Source organism: Engystomops pustulosus, chromosome 9, assembly GCF_040894005.1.
Source record: "Engystomops pustulosus chromosome 9, aEngPut4.maternal, whole genome shotgun sequence".
NCBI lineage: Eukaryota > Metazoa > Chordata > Amphibia > Anura > Leptodactylidae > Engystomops > Engystomops pustulosus.
Genome location: NC_092419.1, coordinates 16,401,887 through 16,424,298, shown reverse-complemented (window position 1 = coordinate 16,424,298; position 22,412 = coordinate 16,401,887). Strand labels below are relative to the sequence as shown.

Genomic DNA, 22,412 nt, shown 5'->3' with positions numbered 1-22,412 from the left:
TACTGATATATAGTATCATATAGTGATGTGTAGTGTTATATATAGTATCATATAGTGATGTATAGTGTTATATACTGATATATAGTATCATATACTGATGTATAGTGTTATATACTGATATATAGTATCATATACTGATGTATAGTGTTATATACTGATATATAGTATCATATACTGATGTACAGTGTTATATACTGATATATAGTATCATATAGTGATGTATAGTGTTATATACTGATATATAGTATCATATACTGATGTATAGTGTTATATACTGATATATAGTATCATATAGTGATGTATAGTGTTATATACTGATGTATAGTATCATATAGTGATGTATATATACTGATATATAGTATCATATACTGATGTATAGTGTTATATACTGATATATAGTATCATATAGTGATGTAGTGTTATATAATGATATATAGTATCATATAGTGATGTATAGTGTTATATACTGATGTATAGTATCATATACTGATGTATAGTGTTATATACTGATATATAGTATCATATAGTGATGTATAGTGTTATATACTGATATATAGTATCATATAGTGATGTGTAGTGTTATATACTGATATATAGTATCATATAGTGATGTATAGTGTTATATAATGATATATAGTATCATATAGTGATGTGTAGTGTTATATAATGATATATAGTATCATATAGTGATGTATAGTATCATATAGTGATGTAGTGTTATATAATGATATATAGTATCATATAGTGATGTATAGTGTTATATAATGATATATAGTATCATATAGTGATGTATAGTGTTATATACTGATATATAGTATCATATAGTGATGTATAGTATCATATAGTGATGTATAGTATCATATAGTGATGTAGTGTTATATAATGATATATAGTATCATATAGTGATGTGTAGTGTTATATATAGTATCATATAGTGATGTATAGTGTTATATACTGATATATAGTATTATATACTGATGTATAGTGTTATATAATGATATATAGTATCATATAGTGATGTATAGTGTTATATACTGATATATAGTATCATATAGTGATGTATAGTATCATATAGTGATGTATAGTATCATATAGTGATGTATAGTGTTATATACTGATATATAGTATTACATACTGATGTATAGTGTTATATACTGATATATAGTATCATATAGTGATGTATAGTGTTATATACTGATATATAGTATCATATACTGATGTATAGTGTTATATACTGATATTTAGTATCATATAGTGATGTATAGTGTTATATACTCATATATAGTATCATATACTGATGTATAGTGTTATATACTATCATCCAGGTCATATATGCAGATATATAATTATTTATTCTACATTTCTTTGCCCCTTTCCTGGTGTGTCCCGCATGGTCCCGGTGGTGGTCCTTGCTCGTGTGATGAGATGCACTTGCTGTTTTATCCTCATCCTTAGAATAAAAGCTGGAGAGCGTCCGCCTATCAGGGTCCGGGGGTGTGTGGGGAGGGGGGCCGCTGCAGACCAATGCCAGGCTCAGCATCCTGACGTCAGCCCCTGGCCCCCTGCCCCAGCTCCTCTCTATACAGATGCTAATGCTCTGCCTCCATCAAGACTGATCCCCTCATCCTAATTCCAAGATCTGATCATATTGAACCCCCCCAAACCTTGCATCCCCCCTCTTCCCTGCAGCCCCCTCCCCCTCTCATCCTCTCCTCAGTAGAAAACCCTCTCACATCCCATTTCCTTCCTCCCTTTGTCTTTTCCATCCCTGATTTTTTTTTGTCCTCAGCTGTGGGGGAGGGATGATATGAAATGAAGAAGCAGCAATAAGAGAGGCAAGGAGGACACACACCGGGGGCTCCACCATAAGCACAGCCCAGGAGATCTCCTGCATCCATGGCATTGTGAGACCCCCCGCTGCCCTCACTCTGCTCTCCCCCAGCTCTAGTCTATTCCTAAGTCACAGGGGCCACAATGGCTGGAGGGTCTCTCCCCCAGAACGCTCCTTATCCCCCGGCACAGCAGCAGCAGACCCCACAGATGGAGACCGAAGCTTCAGACTCAAGGAAGAGACCTCTGGAGACCCCAACGGAGGCTTCCAGTACCAAGAGGTCCAACACGGCAGGTCAGTGCATGACAGGTGACATCGTAATGATGGGGCCTTATCTTTAAGGGGGGGGGGGGAGCTGTTTTGCTCATGAGAGAACCCTACCTCTAGGGTCAGGATTGTAGGACCTGATGACAATGAGCACATTTAGAGGTACATCATAAGGACAATGCTGGTGATGGTGGTCTCCTCGGCAGTCAGGGATTGTGTAGCCCCTCCATTCCTTAACCCTTCCATTGTCTGCAGAGTGCGGACCCTCAGGGCCTTTGTGTCCCCGGTCATGTCCTTTGATTCTTTATCCCTTGTGTCGCTCTCCTTTCCCCCCAGGGTTTATGGTGACACCTTCTGTATATAAAGCTATGCTTGGTTTTTGGTGCTTTGTGCTAGTTATGGGGACCCTTGAAGCCCTGAGGGTTATATGGGCTGTGACACCCTGACACTTGGCTCAGGCCTCTGCTTCATCAGCAAGTAAAGTAAAGCTATATATGATCCTGGATGAAACCCTAGAAACTTCACCCCAACCCAAAAGATTTGGAGTGAGGAAGGACCAAGCCCATGTCAGCAAACAGCGGGTCACTAGAGGAGGTCCATGGAAGATAAAATGGGTCTAAATAAGAGCTGCTGGTTGGAGACCACAGGCCTCCTGAAATATAACCCTGAGTTTGAGGGGGCCACTAGGACCCCCAATTTGTATATGACATCACTCTGACGTAGACGAGGTGTCTGATGGACCAGGATGTTGAGACGTGGAATAACAATTGAATCTCATCACTGATGACTTGTAGACATTTCTGGAGAAGCTTCTATGTCTACGGAGTGAATGGAGATTATTCCATGCGGCCTGTAAACAAGGCCCCTCCATGGCACGTCATGTACGTACCAGACCACAGGAGACACGGACCTACCCAATGGCCTCCACAGTGACAGCTCCTCCTCATTGCCGCAGACTACAGGCCAACATGAGAGGACGACATAGGAGGTCTCCATGGTGGACTCCACACTGATTATACATCATGATCTAAGGCTTAGCCTTCTGATGTATATTACCATGAAGTCCCGTATATATCATATGGATTAGTGTACAATATCATATAATACTGCACATGACAGAAAATAATGTACAATAAACATAGTATATAACAATGCAAAGTGATAGAACAGGACAAAGGAGCCTCCTAGGACTTGTAGTTCATCAGTGAGGTGAACAGGAGGCGCTAGAGCCGAGGTAGAGCAGGCCGCAGCCCCGGGGATCAGGGATGGAAAGGGCACAATCCATGAATTAAACATGACGTTATTTACAGACACGCGATTCTGAATGACAATACCGTCCCCGACCCACAGACAGACCTCTGCTGAAGATGTAAGGTTCCCATGACAACCCAAATTTTGTGAATCCAGTTGTCACAGGGACAAAAAAAACTATTTAACAAATTCTACATAAGAACAAACCTACAGAATGAATCTTGTTCCGAACCCAGATCTCTATATTGGCCACTGGAATATATTCCAGTATATATTACACACATGTATATCCTACGTATATTAATAATATACATATATTACACACAAGTATATTTTACACACACATTACACACATGTATATACTACACACACATTACACACATGTATATACTACACACACATTACACACATGTATATCCTACACACATATTACACACATGTATATTCTACACACACATTACACACATGTATATTCTACACACACATTACACACATGTATATACTACACACACATTACACACATGTATATACTACACAAACATTACACACATGTATATACTGCACACACATTACACACATGTATATCCTACACACACATTTCATACATGTATATCCTACACACACATTACACACATGTCTATCCTGCACACACATTACACACATGTATATACTACACACACATTACACACATGTATATCCTGCACACACATTACACACATGTATATACTACACACACATTACACACATGTATATCCTGCACACACATTACACACATGTATATACTACACACACATTACACACATGTATGTACTACACACACATTACACACATGTATATCCTGCACACATATTACACATGTGTATATCCATCACACATATTACACACATGTATATCTTACATAAACACACATTACACACATGTATATTCTGCACACACATTACACACATGTATATACTACACACACATTACACACATGTATATACTACACACACATTACACACATGTATATCCTACACACACATTACACACATGTATATCCTACACACACAATACACACATGTATATCCTGCACACACATTACACACATTTATATTCTACACACACATTACACACATGTATATACTACACACACATTACACACATGTATATACTACACACACATTACACACATGTATATACTACACACACATTACACACATGTATATACTACACACACATTACACACATGTATATCCTGCACACACATTACACTCATGTATATACTACACACATATTACACACATGTATATCTTACATACACACATTACACACATGCATATCTTACACACATTACACACATGTATATCTTACACACACATTACACACATGTATATCTTACACACACATTACACACAAGTATATCCTACACACATATTACACACATGTATATCTTACACACGCATTACACACATGTATATCCTACACACATTACACACATGTTTATGTTACACACATACTACACACATACATACCTTACACACATATTACACACATGTATATCCTACACATATTACACACATAAATATCCTACACACATTACACACATATATATATCCTTCACATTACACATATGTATATCCTACACACATTACACACATATATATCCTACACACATATTACACCCATTTATATCCTACACACACATGTTACACACATGTATTTCCTACAAAAACATGACACACATGTATATCCTACACACAAAGATACATTAAACGTGTGTATGTCTTACACACACATACATTAAACACGTGCATAACCTGCACAGACACACACGTTACACACATTCATATCCTACACACATATTACACACGTTTCTCGTACAGACACACACACATTACACACATGAATATCCTACACACACATTACACATGTTTCTCCTACAGACACACACATTACACAAATGAATATCCTACACACATATTACACGCATGTATATCCTAGACACACATTACACACATGAATATCCTACACACAAAATACACATGTTTCTCCTACAGACACACACATTACACACATGTATATCCTACACACATATTACACACATGTATATCCTACACACATTACACAAATGTATATACTACACACACATTACACACATGTATATCCTACACACAAATTACACACATGTATATCCTACACACACATTACACACATGTATATCCAGCACACACATTACACACATGTATATCCTACGCACACATTACACACGTTTCTCCTACAGACACACACATTACACACATTAATATCCTACACACACATTACACACATATATATCCTGCACACACACATTATACACATGTATATCATACACACACATTACATGCATGTATATCCTAGACACACATTACACGCATGTATATCCTACACACATTACACACATGTATATCCTACACACACATTACACACATGTATATTCTGCACACACATTACACACATGTATATCCTACACACACATTACACACATGAATATGCTACACACACATTACACACATGTATATCCTACACACACATTACACACATGTATATCCTGCACACACATTACACACATGTATATCCTACACACATTACACAAATGTATATACTACACACACATTACACACATGTATATCCTACATACATTACACACATGTATATCCTATACACGTTACAACCATTTATATCCCACACACACATTACACACATGTACATCCAACACATACATTACACACATGTATATCACACACACACATATTACATGCATGTATATCATACAAACAAAATACACACATGTATATCCTACACACACATTACACACATGTATATCCTGCACACACATTACACACATGTATATCCTACACACACATTACACACATGTATATACTACACACACACATTACACACATGTATATCCTACACACACACATTACACACATGTATATCCTGCACACACATTACACACATGTATATCCTACACACACATTGCACACATGTATATCCTACACACACATTGCACACATGTATATCCTACACACACATTACACACATGTATATCCTGCACACACATTACACACATGTATATCCTACACACACATTACACACATGTATATCCTGCACACACATTACACACATGTATATCCTACACACATATTACACACATGTATATCCTACACACACATTGCACACATGTATATCCTACACACACATTGCACACATGTATATCCTACACACACATTACACACATGTATATCCTGCACACACATTACACACATGTATATCCTGCACACACATTACACACATGTATATCCTGCACACACATTACACACAAGTATATCCTACATACACACATTACACACATGTATATCCTACACACATTACACACATGTATATCCTACACACATTACACACATGTATATCCTGCACACACATTACACACATGTATATCCTACATACACACATTACACACATGTATATCCTACACACATTACACAAATGTATATACTACACACACATTACACACATGTATATCCTACACACAATACACACATGTATATCTTACACACACATTACACACATGTATATCCTACACACGTTACAACCATTTATATCCCACACACACATATTACATGCATGTATATCATACACACATGTCTATCCTGCAGACACATTACACAAATGTAGATCCTACACACATGCACATTAAACACATGTGTATCCTGCACAAATATATTACACAAATGTATATACTACACACACATTACATACATGTTTGTCCTGCACGCATAATACATACATGTTTATCCTACATCTTAATAATATACATATATTACACACAAGTATACTTCACACACATTACACACATGTATATCCTGTGTGATATACATGTGTGTAATATGTGTGTAGGATTTAAATGTGTGTAATATGCGTGCAGGATATACATGTGTGTAATATGTGAGTGCAGGACATACGTGTGTGTAATGTGTTTAGGATATATACATGTATGTTATATGTGTGTGTAGGATATGTATGTGTGTAATATGTGTGTGTAGGATATACACGTTTGTAATCTTTGTAGGATATACACGTGTGTAATGTGTGTGCAGGATATACATGTGTGTAATGTGTGTGATGCTAAGACTAAAATTCAATATTCCATAACTTAACTCCACCGTACATACAAAACAAGTGTGGATGCCACTATGTACGACACCACACAGGAGAGCTAACACATTCTCTATATACTACACCACACAGGAGAGCTAACACATCCTCTATATACTACACCACACAAGAGAGCTAACACATCCTCTATATACTACAACACACAGGAGAGCCGACACATCCTCTATATACTACACCACACAGGAGAGCTGACACATTTTCTATAAACTACACCACACAGGAGACAGATCCACTATATACTACACCACACACGAAAGCTGACACATCCACTATATACTACACCACACAGGAGAGCTGACACATCATCTATATACTACACCAGGAGACACAACCTCTTTATACTACATCACACAGGAGAGCTGACAAATCCTCTATATACTACACCACACAGGAGAGGAGACACATCCTCTTTATACTACACCACACAGGAAAGCTGACACATCCTCTATAAACTACACCATACAGGAGATACATCCTCTATATACTACACCACACAGGAGAGCTGACAAATACTCCATATACTACACCACACAGGAGAGCTGACACATCCTCTTTATACTACACCACACAGGAGGAGAGCTGACATCTCCTCTATATACTACACCACACAAGAGAACTGACACATCTTCTTTATACTACACCACACAGGAGGAGAGCTGACACATCCTCTATATATTACACCCCACAGCAGGCAGATCTTCTATATACTACACCACACAGGAGACCTGACACATCATCTTTATACTACACCACACAGGAGAGCTGACAAATTCTCTATACACTACACATAGACTGTATACACATCCTCTGTATACTACAACAAAGGAGATATGACACATCCTTAATATATTACATCACACAGTAGAGCTGACATATCCTCTATATACTACACCACACAGGAGAGCTGACACATCCTCTGTATACTACACCACACAAGAGAACTGACACATCTTCTTTATACTACACCACACAGGAGGAGAGCTGACACATCCTCTATATACTACTCCACACAGGAGAGAGTATCAGGAGAATACAGGAGAATATCTACCTGGAGAGTTAACACATCCTCTATATACTACCCCACTCAGGAGATATGACACATCCTCTATATACTACACCACACAGGAGACAGATCCTCTATATACTACACCTCACAGGATAGCTGACACATCCTCTATATACTACACCACACAGGAGGAGAGCTGACACATCAGCTATATACTACACCACACAGGAGGAGAGCTAACACATCCTCTATATACTACACCGCACAGGAGGAGAGCTGACACATCTTCTATATACCACACCACACAGGAGAGCTGACAAAACATCTATATACTACACCACACAGGAAAGCTAACACATCCTCTAAATACTATATCACACAGGAGAGCTAACACATTATCTATATACTACACCACACAGGCGGAGAGCTAGTACATCATCTATATACTACACCAGGAGACACAACCTCTTTATACTACATCACACAGGAGAGCTGACAAATCCACTATATACTACACCACACAGGTGAGGAGACACATCCTCTTTATACTACACCACACAGGAAAGCTGACAAATCCTCTATATACTACACCACACAGGAGAGCTGACACATAATCTATATAATACACCACACAGGAGTGCTGACAAATCCTCTATATACTACACCACACAGGAGTGCTGACAAATCCTCTATATACTACACCACACAGGAGAGCTGACACATAATCTATATACTACACCCCACTGGCGTGCTGACAAATCCTCTATATACTACACCACACAGGAGTGCTGACAAATCCTCTATATACTACACCACACAGGAGAGCTGACACATAATCTATATACTACACCACACAGGAGAGCTAACACATACTCTATATACTACACCACACAGGAGAGCTAACACATCCTCTATATACTACACCACACAGGCGGAGAGTTGACACATCATCTATATACTACACCACACAGGTGGACAGCTGACACATCTATATACTACACCAGGAGACACATCCTCTTTATACTACACCACACAGGAGACACATCCTCTATATACTACACCACACAGGAGACACATCCTCTATATACTACACCACACAGGAGAGCTAACAAATCCTCCATATACTACACCACACAGGAGAGCTGACCCATCCTCTTTATACCTTACCGTACAGGAGAGCTGACATCTCCTCTATATACTACACCACAAAGGAGGAGAATGGACATATCCTCTATATATTACACCCCACAGCAGGCAGATCTTCTATATACTACACCACACAGGAGACCTGACACATCATCTTTATACTACACCACACAGGAGAGCTGACAAATTCTCTATACACTACACATAGTCTGTATACACATCCTACAACACATACTACAACACAGGAGATATGACGCATCCTCTATAAAATTACATCACACAGTAGAGCTGACATATCCTCTATATACTACACCACACAAGAGAACTGACACATCTTCTTTATACTACACCACACAGGAGGAGAGCTGACACATCCTCTATATACTACTCCACACAGGAGAGAGTATCAGGAGAATACAGGAGAATATCCACCTGGAGAGTTAACACATCCTCTATATACTACACCACTCAGGAGATATGACACATCCTCTATATACTACACCACACAGAAGAAAAAATCATCTATATACTACACCACACAGGAGACAGATCCTCTATATACTACACCTCACAGGAGAGCTGAAACATCCTCTATATACTACACCACACAGAAGAGTTAACACATCCTCTATATACTACACCACACAGGATTGCTGACACATCCTCTATATACTACACCACACAGGATAGCTGACACATCCTCTATATATTACACCACACAGGAGGAGAGCTGACACATCCTCTATATACTACACCACACAGGAGAGCTAACACATCATCTATATACTACACCATACAGGAGAGCTGACACATGCTCTATATACTACACCATACAGGAGAGCTGACACATCCTCTATATACTACACCACACAGGAGAGATGACACATCCTCTATATACTACACCACACAGGAGAGCTAACATATCCTCTGTATACTACCCCACACAGGAGACAGATCCTTTATATACTACACAACACAGGAGAGCAAACACATCCTCTATATACTATACCACACAGGAGACAGATCCTCTATATACTACACCACACATGAGACAGTTCCTCTACATACTACACCACACAGGAGACACATCCTCTATATACTATACCACACAGGAGACAGATCCTCTATATACTACACCACACAGGAGACACATCCTCTATATACTACACCACACAGGAGACGGATCCTCTATATATTACTCACACAGGAGACAGATCCTCTATATACTACACCACACAGGAGACACATCCTCTATATACTATACCACACAGGAGACAGATCCTCTATATACTACACCACACAGGAGACAGATCCTCTATATACTACACCACACAGGAGAAGGATCCTCTATATATTACTCACACAGGAGAGCAAACACAGAGAGAACTGCTTACGTGTCGATGAACACAGTAATGACTGTTTGAGTTGGACATACATAAGACCTACTCTGAGAACTTTGGCTCGGGTGGTCGGTTCATGCACAAGGCCCTGCAAAACACATCCGTTTGCATGAAGTACATGGGGTCGTGTGCATGGAACGTAAATAATTGGTCCATCATAATCTGTGATGGTTGAGTGTTTTTAGACCATGACATGATCCCTTCATACAGAGTTGTGTCCTCTCTCAGCAGATGACAGTGAGCTCTTCTTGAAGGTTCTGATTCCAAGTTACGCTGCTGGATCCATTATCGGAAAAGGAGGTCAAACAATAGTCCAGCTGCAGCGGGAGACGGGGGCCACCATCAAACTGTCCAAGTCTAAAGACTTCTACCCCGGTGAGTATGGGCACTACCCTATCATTTGGTTAAAATAATTTGCAAACAAAGAGGCACCTTGTGGGTCCATGCAATGGAGATGCTTCACAAAGACATGAAGAAAGATTCCCTGAAAGAGTAAAAAAAAAACAAAACACCAAGAAATGATGAGTAAAAAAACAACATAAAAGGGCAAATGTAGAAAGACAGAAACTGCACTAAAAGTTCTCTGCCCGTGTATAATGCTCGGTGCAATACATTCAATAAGATTGTGCGCCAGAAATCAGGAATGTGTTGCTTCCCCGCACTGGCCCAACAGAGTTTAACAACTTTTTTGTGGTGCACCTTAAACATAGGGCGTGCGACACAATTTGCACGTTAAATACGGCGCTCGGTCTGACTGAGCACAGGAAGCACCCTAATTTCTGTCACATGGAGGCTAATGCAGTGACACAATTTCGGCAAGCCGTTTTTCACTCCTATATGGATAAGCAGTGTATAAGGCAGTGCTCCTATATGGATAAGCAGTGTATAAGGCAGTGCTCCTGTATAGATAAGCAGTGTATAAGGCAGTGCTCCTATATAGGTAAGCAGTCTATAAGGCAGTGCTCCTATACAGATAAGCAGTATATAAGGCAGTGCTCCTTTATGGATAAGCAGTCTATAAGGCAGTGCTCCTATATGGATAAGCAGTATATAAGGCAGTGCTCCTATACAGATAAGCAGTCTATAAGGCAGTGTTCCTATATAGATAAGCAGTCCATAAGGCAGTGCTCCTATATAGATAAGCAGCCTATAAGGGAGTGCTCCAGTATAGATAAGCAGTCTATAAGGCAGTTTTCCTATATGGATAAGCAGTCTATAAGGCAGTGCTCCTATATGGATAAGCAGTGTATAAGGCAGTGCTCCTGTATGGATAAGCAGTGTATAAGGCAGTGCTCCTATATGGATAAGCAGTCTATAAGGCAGTGCTCCTATATAAATGAGCAGTCTACAAGGCAGTGCTCCTATATGGATAAGCAGTGTATAAGGCAGTGCTCCTATATGGATAAGCAGTGTATAAGGCAGTGCTCCTATATGGATAAGCAGTCTATAAGGCAGTGCTCCTATATAGATAAGCAGCCTATAAGGGAGTGCTCCAGTATAGATAAGCAGTCTATAAGGCAGTGCTCCTATATGGATAAGCAGTCTATAAGGCAGTGCTCCTATATGGATAAGCAGAATATAAGGCAGTGCTCCTGTATGGATAAGCTGTAAACAAGGCAGTGTTCCTATATGAATAAGCAGTCTATAAGGCAGTGCTCCTGTATAGATAAGCAGTCTATAAGGCAGTGCTCCTATATGAATGAGCAGTCTATAAGGCAGTGCTCCTGTATGGATGAGCAGTCTATAAGGCAGTGCTCCTATACAGATAAGCAGTCTATAAGGCAGTGCTCCTGTATAGATAAGCAGTCTTTAAGGCAGTGCTCCTATGTGAATGAGCAGTCCATAAGGCAGCGCTCCTGTATGGATGAGCAGTCTATAAGGCAGTGCTCCTATATGGATAAGCAGTCTATAAGGCAGCGCTCCTTTATGGGTGAGCAGTCTATAAGGCAGTGCTCCTATATGAATGAACAGTCTGTAAGGCAGTGCTCCTGTATGGATGAGCAGTCTATAAGGCAGCACTCCTTTATGGGTGAGCAGTCTATAAGGCAGTGCTCCTATATGAATGAACAGTCTGTAAGGCAGTGCTCCTGTATGGATGAGCAGTCTATAAGGCAGTGCTCCTGTATGGATGAGCAGTCTATAAGGCAGTGCTCCTGTATGGATGAGCAGTCTATAAGGCAGTGCTCCTATATAAATGAGCAGTCTGTAAGGCAGTGCTCCTGTATGGATGAGCAGTCCATAAGGCAGTGCTCCTATATGAATGAGCAGTCTAAGGCAGTGCTCCTTTATGGATGACTGTATTTCTGTCCAGAGCTTGCCTTTGGTGCTGCATTTCTTTATAAAGCTCAGTTCTGGTTCTGTATTTCTATGTATAGAGTTTGATTCTGGTGGTGTACAAAGCTTGGTTCTGGTATTTATGTACTTGGCCATTATAATGAATTATCCCTTAGTATTTAAAATAAGGAAGCCCAAAACAGATCTCTGTGGCATCTTGACTTCAACCCAATCCGAGACTGTAGCAATAATGACAAGCCTCTTTTTTTCTATCGCTAAATACACATTCTGCATTGTCCCTTGTCTGCAGTCTCATTTTATGTATCAATATTGGTATCAAAAACCTTTGAAAATTCTGAATGCACAGCATCCACAGCCCCCGGAGGGTCTAGTCTAGATACACAACATCCACAGCCCCCGGTGGGTCTAGTCTAGATACACAACAACCACAGCCTCCCCCAAGTCCGGTATAGATACACAACATCCACAGCCCCCTGCGGGTCCAGTCTAGATACACTTCAAACCCAGCATCCCCCAGGTCCAATCTAGATACACAACATCCACAGCCTCCCCCAGGGCCAATCTAGATACACAACATCCACAGCCTCCCCCAAGTCCAATCTAGATACACAACATCCACAGCCTCCTCCAGGTCCAATCTAGATACACAACATCCACAGCCTCCCCCAAGTCTGGTATAGATACACAACATCCACAGTCCCCTGTGGGTCCAGTCTAGATACACTCAAAACCCAGCATCCCCCAGGTCCAATCTAGATACACAACATCCACAGCCTCCTCCAGGTCCAATCTAGATACATAACATCCACAGCCTCCCCCAAGTCCAATCTAAATACACAACATCCACAGCCTCCTCCAGGTCCAGTCTAGATACACAACATCCACAGCCTCCTCCAGGTCCAATCTAGATACACAACATCCACAGCCTCCTCCAGGGCCAATCTAGATACACAACATCCTAAACTCCCCCAGCTCCAGTCTAGATACACAACATCCACAGCCTCCCCCAGGTCCAGTCTAGATACACAACATCCACAGCCTCCCCCAGGTCCAGTCTAGACACACAACATCCGAAACTCCCCCATTTCCAAGTCTAGATACACAACATCCACAGCCTCCTCTAGGTCCAGTCTACAATTTACCTCTTTATAGAAGCTGATCAGATTAATATGACGTTCCTGATCTCATAAACCCTGTGCTGATTATTTGACATTGGATGTATATAATCCTTGATATAATCTCTAACAAAGCCCTCAAATATTTTCCCCACAAGTGAAGTTAAACTCACAGGTCTGTAGGTTCTGAGCTGACTTGTTGAATGTTGTACATCACACTACTTACCCCCCGCAGAAACTACTCAACAAACCCCTAGTACTGCAGTCCACAGCTGCCATGGCCTGTAGCATGTCTCAGGGTGGACGCGCGGTTGGTAGTATTACCTTACAAAATAGAACTTTGTTAAAAAACAAAACTAAGATTCACCATCACTTTGAAAGTCTAAAAAACTTTTTTACTCAGTTACATAAACAAGGCCAAGGCAAATTTATGAATTATACGTGGAGGGAGGGCAACACGGGTGCAAATGATCAGGATTCCATGAGAAATAGGTCAGAGACCCTCAGGAATCGAACATATTTTTTTTTTAGAAATCCTGACCATGTGACCACATACACTGGCTAATGACTCAATGGGGCACATTTACTTACTCGTCCCGTTGACGCCGCCGTCCAAAGAAGATTCGGAGCTGCTGCAATTCACTAAGATTGTGCGTCCAATTTCCTGCATGTGCCGCTTCCCCGCTCAGGTCCGCCGGAGTTCACCATCTTCTTCCCGGTGCATGTGAGTGCTGATCTTGCGACACAATTTTGAAAGTTGAATTCCGCGGTTTGTCCGAATCAGTCGGATTGTCTGACAGCCACGCCCCCCCATTTGTGCTGCATGAAAGCCGGCACAGTCCGCTCGCGTGCAACAAAAACCCCTGTGCGATTCAGGGCAAATCAGAAATATTCGGGATATCCGACGGAAATGCATCCGACAGACCCTTAGTAAATGTGCCCCAATGTCACCTGGGGCTTCAGCAGATCTTCCTATGGTGACAGCTGACCAGTGGCTTCACCCAATCACAACCTGTTGCTGCACCTAATAGAATTTTACCAGGGTGGCAACAAGTTTAGGACCTACACACTACCTGAGGAAACTCAAGGAATGACTGATCCCATGAGGATACCTCCTAAGACTCCATAAAATGTACCACAAACTTCATAATCTTAGAGTAAATACTGAAGCAGAGAAATCCTAACAATCCACTAGCCTAGAGCATGGGGATACCATTTTTTTAATGTCTACTTGTCTACCCCCTCATTCTTGGTCCATGAATCGTCATAAATTCCCACCTTGTAGAAATATTTCCTTTATTTTTGGTGTGTGATGTGGAGCTATCTTGATCATGTATGAGGCCCTGGCTATTAGGGCAGAGCTGTGTTGGGCTCTCGGCAGAGTCTTGTCTATGCAATGTTGCCATTATGATAACTCACTGCTGTCCAGGCTCCGCAGCAGACTGCAGGCCTGTGTTGTCATGACGACGGCTATAGCCCACTGCGTATTGGGCTGTGCCACAGACTTTTTCCTGTTTCCATAGTAACTGATGTGCTTGGCATTGCCATTTTAGTCGGGGGAACGGGTGCCATAAGATACCTCATCACTTTGTCTCCAATTTCCGACTTTTGCTGCTTTATTTTTTCAGGTAAATTATAAGCAGTCACTAAATCCCGGAGTGTGTAACCTCCTCACCGGCTGTGAATGTCACACTAAAGTGTGTGGCGCTCAACAGGTACCTGCCAATCCACAGGATTATACATCCGTGATGGTGTAAACCCCAAATGAAACGCAACATCTCATGGTCATGTCACTCTCCATAGCCACCCCTACATAGAGAAGAGGGGGCAACTTGTGGGATTTTACATCGCCAAGGCAGGGAGAGCCCTAATACTCACCTGCCAGGGGTATGGACCTCCATTATACTGGAGAAAAGTGGGAAAGTCTCCTTGGTTAGTGTTCAAAATGGGAAATCTGAATAGGCCCAAAGCCTAAGGCTGTCCTGCAGGATGGCCTTCTAGCATAGAGCATGTCCAGTACACTCCCACCAGAAGTGGATATATGACAACCTAGTTTCTTCCCTTCCCTGCAGGGTGATTCTCTGACATAGAGCATGTCCACTATACTTGCCCCTAGAAGAGTATTCTTCCCTTCCCTGCAGGGTGATCCTCTGACGCAGAGCATGTTCACTATACTCACCCCTAGAAGAGGCTTTGTGATAGCTTCTTCCCTTCCCTGCGGGATGATCCTCTGACATGGAGCATGCCTACTACACTCCACCCTAGTAGAGACTTTGTGATAGCTTCTTCCCTTCCCTGCAGATTGATCCTCTGACAAAGAGCATGTCCACTATACCCTCCCCTAGAAGAGGCTTCTTCCCTTCCCTGCAGGGTGATCCTCTGACATGGAGCATGCCTACTACACTCCCCCCTAGAAGAGGCTTTGTGATAGCTTCTTCCCTTCCCTGCAGGGCGATCCTCTGACATGAGAATGTCCACTATACTCTCCCCTAGAAGAGGCTTCTTCCCTTCCCTGCAGGGTGATCCTCTGACATGGAGCATGCCTACTACACTCTCCATTAGAGATAGATAAATGAAAGTTCAGCTTCTAACCTCCCTGCAGGGTGATCCTCTGACATGGAGCTTGTCTACTACACTCCACCCTAGAAGAGGTTTTGTGATAGCTTCTTTCCTTCCCTGTAGGATGATCTTCTGACACAGAGCATGTCCACTGGACTCTCCCCTAGAGGTAGATATATGAAAGTTCAGCTTCTCCCTTCCCTGCATGCCCACTACACTGCCCCCTAGTAGAGAATATGCGAACGTTCAGCTTCTCCTTTTCCCTGCAGTGTGATCCTTTACTGTAATGTGGCCAAGGCAAAATGGCCGCCTCCGCCATCACAAACAGAAAGCAACAATCATAAAATAATCTGTAGGGATTAATATTAGTGATATCACTGAGGTTAAGGGCAATGCCAGGATTTACCCTGACAACGCTGGAGAGGGTGACATCATTGGGTCAATGCCCACAGAAGTGACATCACCACAGCATGAGACTGGGCAGCATGCTCCCCGGATTGGTCATTGCTGTCACATGATGCATCTATTGTTATGGGGACAAGTCTTCCATTTGTGTCCATGAATCACCAACTGTGATGGCAAGGGAAATTAATGGCCAGTTACTACTACTCTCCAACAGACCCCACACCAGCAGGAAGTGCGATGGCGCCCCCTCCTACTAATAATAAAAGAAAAACTAGCACTGGAGGAGGGGCGTCTCTAGTACATAAGCTTCCACTTGGGATGAATATTGTCTTTATACCACCTTTGCTCTCATCCCAACATGTCCTATGTACCCTCCATTTCTATCCCCCATCACTGATGTCCTCCCAATAGACAGAGGGGTGGCCTCTGAGGAGGCTTCTGGTGGAGAGTGGTCTTGTTGGCTGGCTCCTGATCTTCTAGGCATATATCACATTATTCCTGTGATTCATTCTATTTGTTTTGTTCCCTAGGGACAACGGAACGCGTGTGTCTGGTGCAAGGAACTGCAGAGGCGCTGATGTCTGTACATAACTTTATAGCGGAGAAGGTGCGGGAAGTCCCACAAGGAGCAGCCAAGACTGAACTGGGTGTACTTATCCCTGCTCAGAACAACATCAGTGCAGAGCGGGCTAAGCAGGTCTGTGCCACCCCGGACACTAAACTTCCTTCTTATTATTGCAAAAATGTGTCCTCCTCCAATCCCTGCCCAAAAGTAGCAAAATTGTCTATTTCTTGGCTTCTTGGAATGTTAATATTTACATTTATCTTGGCTAAAAGATTTCTCTCATTTTACTTCTTTAGGCCAAACTCATTGTACCCAACACAACAGCTGGCCTGATCATTGGCAAGGGTGGATCCACTGTTCGGAGCATCATGGAAGAATCAGGAGCATGGGTCCAGCTCTCCCAGAAACCTGCAGGACCAAACCTTCAGGAACGGGTGGTGACAGTGAGCGGGGAGCCAAACCAAGTTCAACTAGCCATCCGAAGCATCATAAACAAAGCACGAGAGGACCCTCCTCAGGGCACAGCCCATCTCAACATCAGCTACATCAACTCCCAGGGTCCTGTGGCCAACTCCAACCCTACCGGATCCCCTTATGCAGGGGGGACAGCAGAACCAGCTATTGCCCCGTTTCCTACAGCACCACAAGCTCCTCCAGCCATCTCGGGTGGAGACCTCCTGGCCATCTCCACCGCATTAAATACACTGGCTAGTTATGGTTACAGCACAGGCTTAGGGTTTAACCCTCTGGTGGGTGGTGTCCATCCAGCAGCCGTCAGTCTTCTGACATCTTACACTGGTGAAGCTGGTCCAGCTCTTGGGCTTGGGGGTGGTGGAATTCTCATGGACAAGGTAGCTGCAGAAAGTGTTGCAGGCAAAGAAACGCTAGAGATGGCTGTGCCAGAAACGTTGGTGGGTGCAATACTGGGCAAAGGCGGCAAGACACTGGTGGAATATCAGGAGCTGACAGGAGCCCGAATACAAATCTCCAAGAAAGGGGAATTTGTTCCAGGAACAAGGAGCAGAAAGGTGACCATAACAGGACCGCCAGGTGCTACACAAGCAGCACAGTACCTGATTGGGCAGAGGGTGGCATATGAGCAAAACGTGAGGTCAAGCAACCCGCAAAAAGTGGGATAACATGCTAGTGATGAGTTTGTGGGGGAGGGTGGGGGCTCGGGTCAATGAGACAAGCAGACATTATTTATTTGTCTCTTTGGGTGATTATGGACTTGCACCTTGAGGATATTGGGAAGGACTTGAGGGCTCCATAGATCAGCAGAAAAACCCTTAAAATGTGAAGACTCAAATGTTACACAGGAACATAAGCAATAAGAGCAGATTTTGCACTGCAAAGAAGAGTCTACTCCAAACCCCCAGACCTGACGCATGGATGATGCAGAAGCAAGAAACATGATATTGGCTTATGTGTTCATATCACAGGTCCCTGGGATCGGGACTGGACCCTCATGGGTGAGCATCTCATCTACTCTATGTATGTGCCAAAACCCACATAGAACTAGTGCCAAAATCGGCGTCCTGTCCTCGCTGGAGAACTGCACAATGCCAAGCCTGCTAGTTAGACTTCCTCGAACTGGACCGTCCCCTCAGCTGCTTATGTGGTTACATGAAGAAAAGGACAAATTGCTCTTTTCCCTGCAGATGTAGATTGTTACTGATGTCTAATGCAAAAGGCCAATTAAATCTGCCGCGAGTGCAAGAAATATCTCTAATATTTACTGGATAAACTATAAAAGATTCATTCGAGTAGTGAGTATTGTATGGTTATTAGGATGGGGGATTACTGGAAATTAATTCTTACCTATCACCAAGAGGTACAGACGGAGTATGAACATAACATCACAGACAAGGTATGAGAACAAGGGAGAAGACGAGGCATGAGAACAGGGGTACAGACAAGGTATGAGAACAAGAGAGGAGACGAGGTATGAGAACAAGGGAGAAGACAAGGTATGAGAACAGGGGTACAGACAGAGTATGAGCACAACATCACAGACAAGGTATGAGAACAGGGGTACAGACAGAGTATGAGCACAACATCACAGACAAGGTATGAGAACAAGAGAGGAGACGAGGTATGAGAACAAGAGAGGAGACGAGGTATGAGAACAGGGGTACAGACAGAGTATGAGCACAGTATCACAGACAAGGTATAAGAACAAGGGAGAATACGAGGCATGAGAACAGAGGTACAGACAGAGTATGAGCACAACATCACAGACAAGGTATGAGAACAAGAGAGGAGACGAGGTATGAGAACAGGGGTACAGACAGAGTATGAGCACAACATCACAGACAAGGTATAAGAACAAGAGAGGAGACGAGGTATGAGAACAAGAGAGGAGACGAGGTATGAGAACAGGGGTACAGACAGAGTATGAGCACAACATCACAGACAAGGTATGAGAACAAGAGAGGAGACGAGGTATGAGAACAGGGGTACAGACAGAGTATGAGCACATTATCCCAGACAAGGTATAAGAACAAGGGAGAAGACGAGGCATGAGAACGGGTACAGACAGAGTATGAGCACAGCATCACAGACAAGGTATGAGAACAAGGGAGAAGACAAGGCATGAGAACGGGTACAGACAGAGTATGAGCACAACATCACAGACAAGGTATGAGAACAAGAGAGGAGACGAGGTATGAGAACAAGGGAGAAGACAAGGTATGAGAACAGGGGTACAGACAGAGTATGAGCACAACATCACAGACAAGGTATGAGAACAAGAGAGGAGACGAGGTATGAGAACAAGGGAGAAGACAAGGTATGAGAACAGAGGTACAGACAGAGTATGAGCACAACATCACAGACAAGGTATGAGAACAAGAGAGGAGACGAGGTATGAGAACAAGAGAGGAGACGAGGTATGAGAACAGGGGTACAGACAGAGTATGAGCACAGTATCACAGACAAGGTATAAGAACAAGGGAGAATACGAGGCATGAGAACAGAGGTACAGACAGAGTATGAGCACAACATCACAGACAAGGTATGAGAACAAGAGAGGAGACGAGGTATGAGAACAAGAGAGGAGACGAGGTATGAGAACAGGGGTACAGACAGAGTATGAGCACAGTATCACAGACAAGGTATAAGAACAAGAGAGGAGACGAGGCATGAGAACAGAGGTACAGACAGAGTATGAGCACAACATCACAGACAAGGTATGAGAACAAGGGAGAATACGAGGTATGAGAACAGGGGTACAGACAGAGTATGAGCACAACATCACAGACAAGGTATGAGAACAAGAGAGGAGACGAGGTATGAGAACAGGGGTACAGACAGAGTATGAGCACATTATCCCAGACAAGGTATAAGAACAAGGGAGAATACGAGGTATGAGAACAAGGGAGAAGACAAGGTATAAGAACAAGGGAGAATACGAGGTATGAGAACAGGGGTACAGACAGAGTATGAGAACAAGAGAGGAGACGAGGTATGAGAACAGGGGTACAGACAAGGTATGAGAAAGGGTATAGATGACACATGAGAACACATTGCAACAAAGTATTCATCAGACAAAAACATGCTGCGTGTGTCTCCATTGCTGCAGAAGTCACTTCCTTTGTATGTGATAACACACATGACCACGGTTTTCACGTATGTGTATAGTCATAACATAGTTTTCGTATAATCATGGACTGGTGATTACTAATACTAATTTTTAGACCACTTGGCCACGAGCGAGAGCCATCACAGAATAACGCTTTGTGTGCTGGAGGGACCCGAACCTCGAATCACTGGACTGAACTGACCTAATGGGGCACATTTACTTACCCGGTCCAGCGAGTTCCCCGAAAGTGCATTGTCCAACGATAATGCTCTGTGCTGCAATTCATTAAGATCGTGTGCCCGATATCCTGCGTGTGTCGCTTCCCCGCTCAGGTCCCCGGGGTTCACCTTCTTCTTCCTGGTGCATGTAAGTGCATTGGATTGCGACAAGTTAAATTCTGCGTTCAGTCGGAATCAGTTAGATAATCTGACGGCCCGCTCCCCGATTTCTTTCGCATGAAAGCCAGCGCAGCTGCGCCAAAATCCGATTGCGTGCAACACAATCCCAGCGCAAACCCCTGTTAAATACCTGTCAAAGCGACGCAAATCCCGGAAAAGGCAAACAGACCAACAAAAGTGCGATCTGCGACCCTAAATAAGTAAGCTTCAATAAGTTCTTCGTTTTTTTTTCTCTGACTCACTCTCATAGGCACGGGCAGGTGTATACTTGGTACAGTCAAGGATTGGTATACAGGCGGTCCCCTACTTAAGAACACTCGACTTACATACGACCCCTAGTTACAAACGGACCTCTGGATATTGGTCATTTATTGTACTTTAGTCCTAGGCTACA

General features: G+C 42.6%; 1 protein-coding gene across 2 annotated transcripts; it reads left to right on the top strand.

Annotated features, from left to right (window-relative positions):
• Window positions 1-1,560: 1,560 nt before the first annotated feature.
• Window positions 1,561-19,803, top strand: LOC140076686 (RNA-binding protein Nova-2-like). Of its 2 annotated transcripts, none has more exons than XM_072123329.1 (4): window positions 1,561-2,125; window positions 11,327-11,473; window positions 18,003-18,169; window positions 18,334-19,803. In XM_072123329.1, exons 1-4 carry the CDS (start codon window positions 1,975-1,977, stop codon window positions 19,174-19,176), a joined length of 1,308 nt encoding a protein of 435 aa, XP_071979430.1. In that variant the 5' UTR covers window positions 1,561-1,974; the 3' UTR covers window positions 19,177-19,803. The 2 variants fall into 2 exon arrangements, with proteins under 2 accessions (XP_071979430.1, XP_071979432.1); XM_072123331.1 differs by having other exon boundaries at window positions 1,562-2,125; window positions 11,330-11,473.
• Window positions 19,804-22,412: the final 2,609 nt, after the last annotated feature.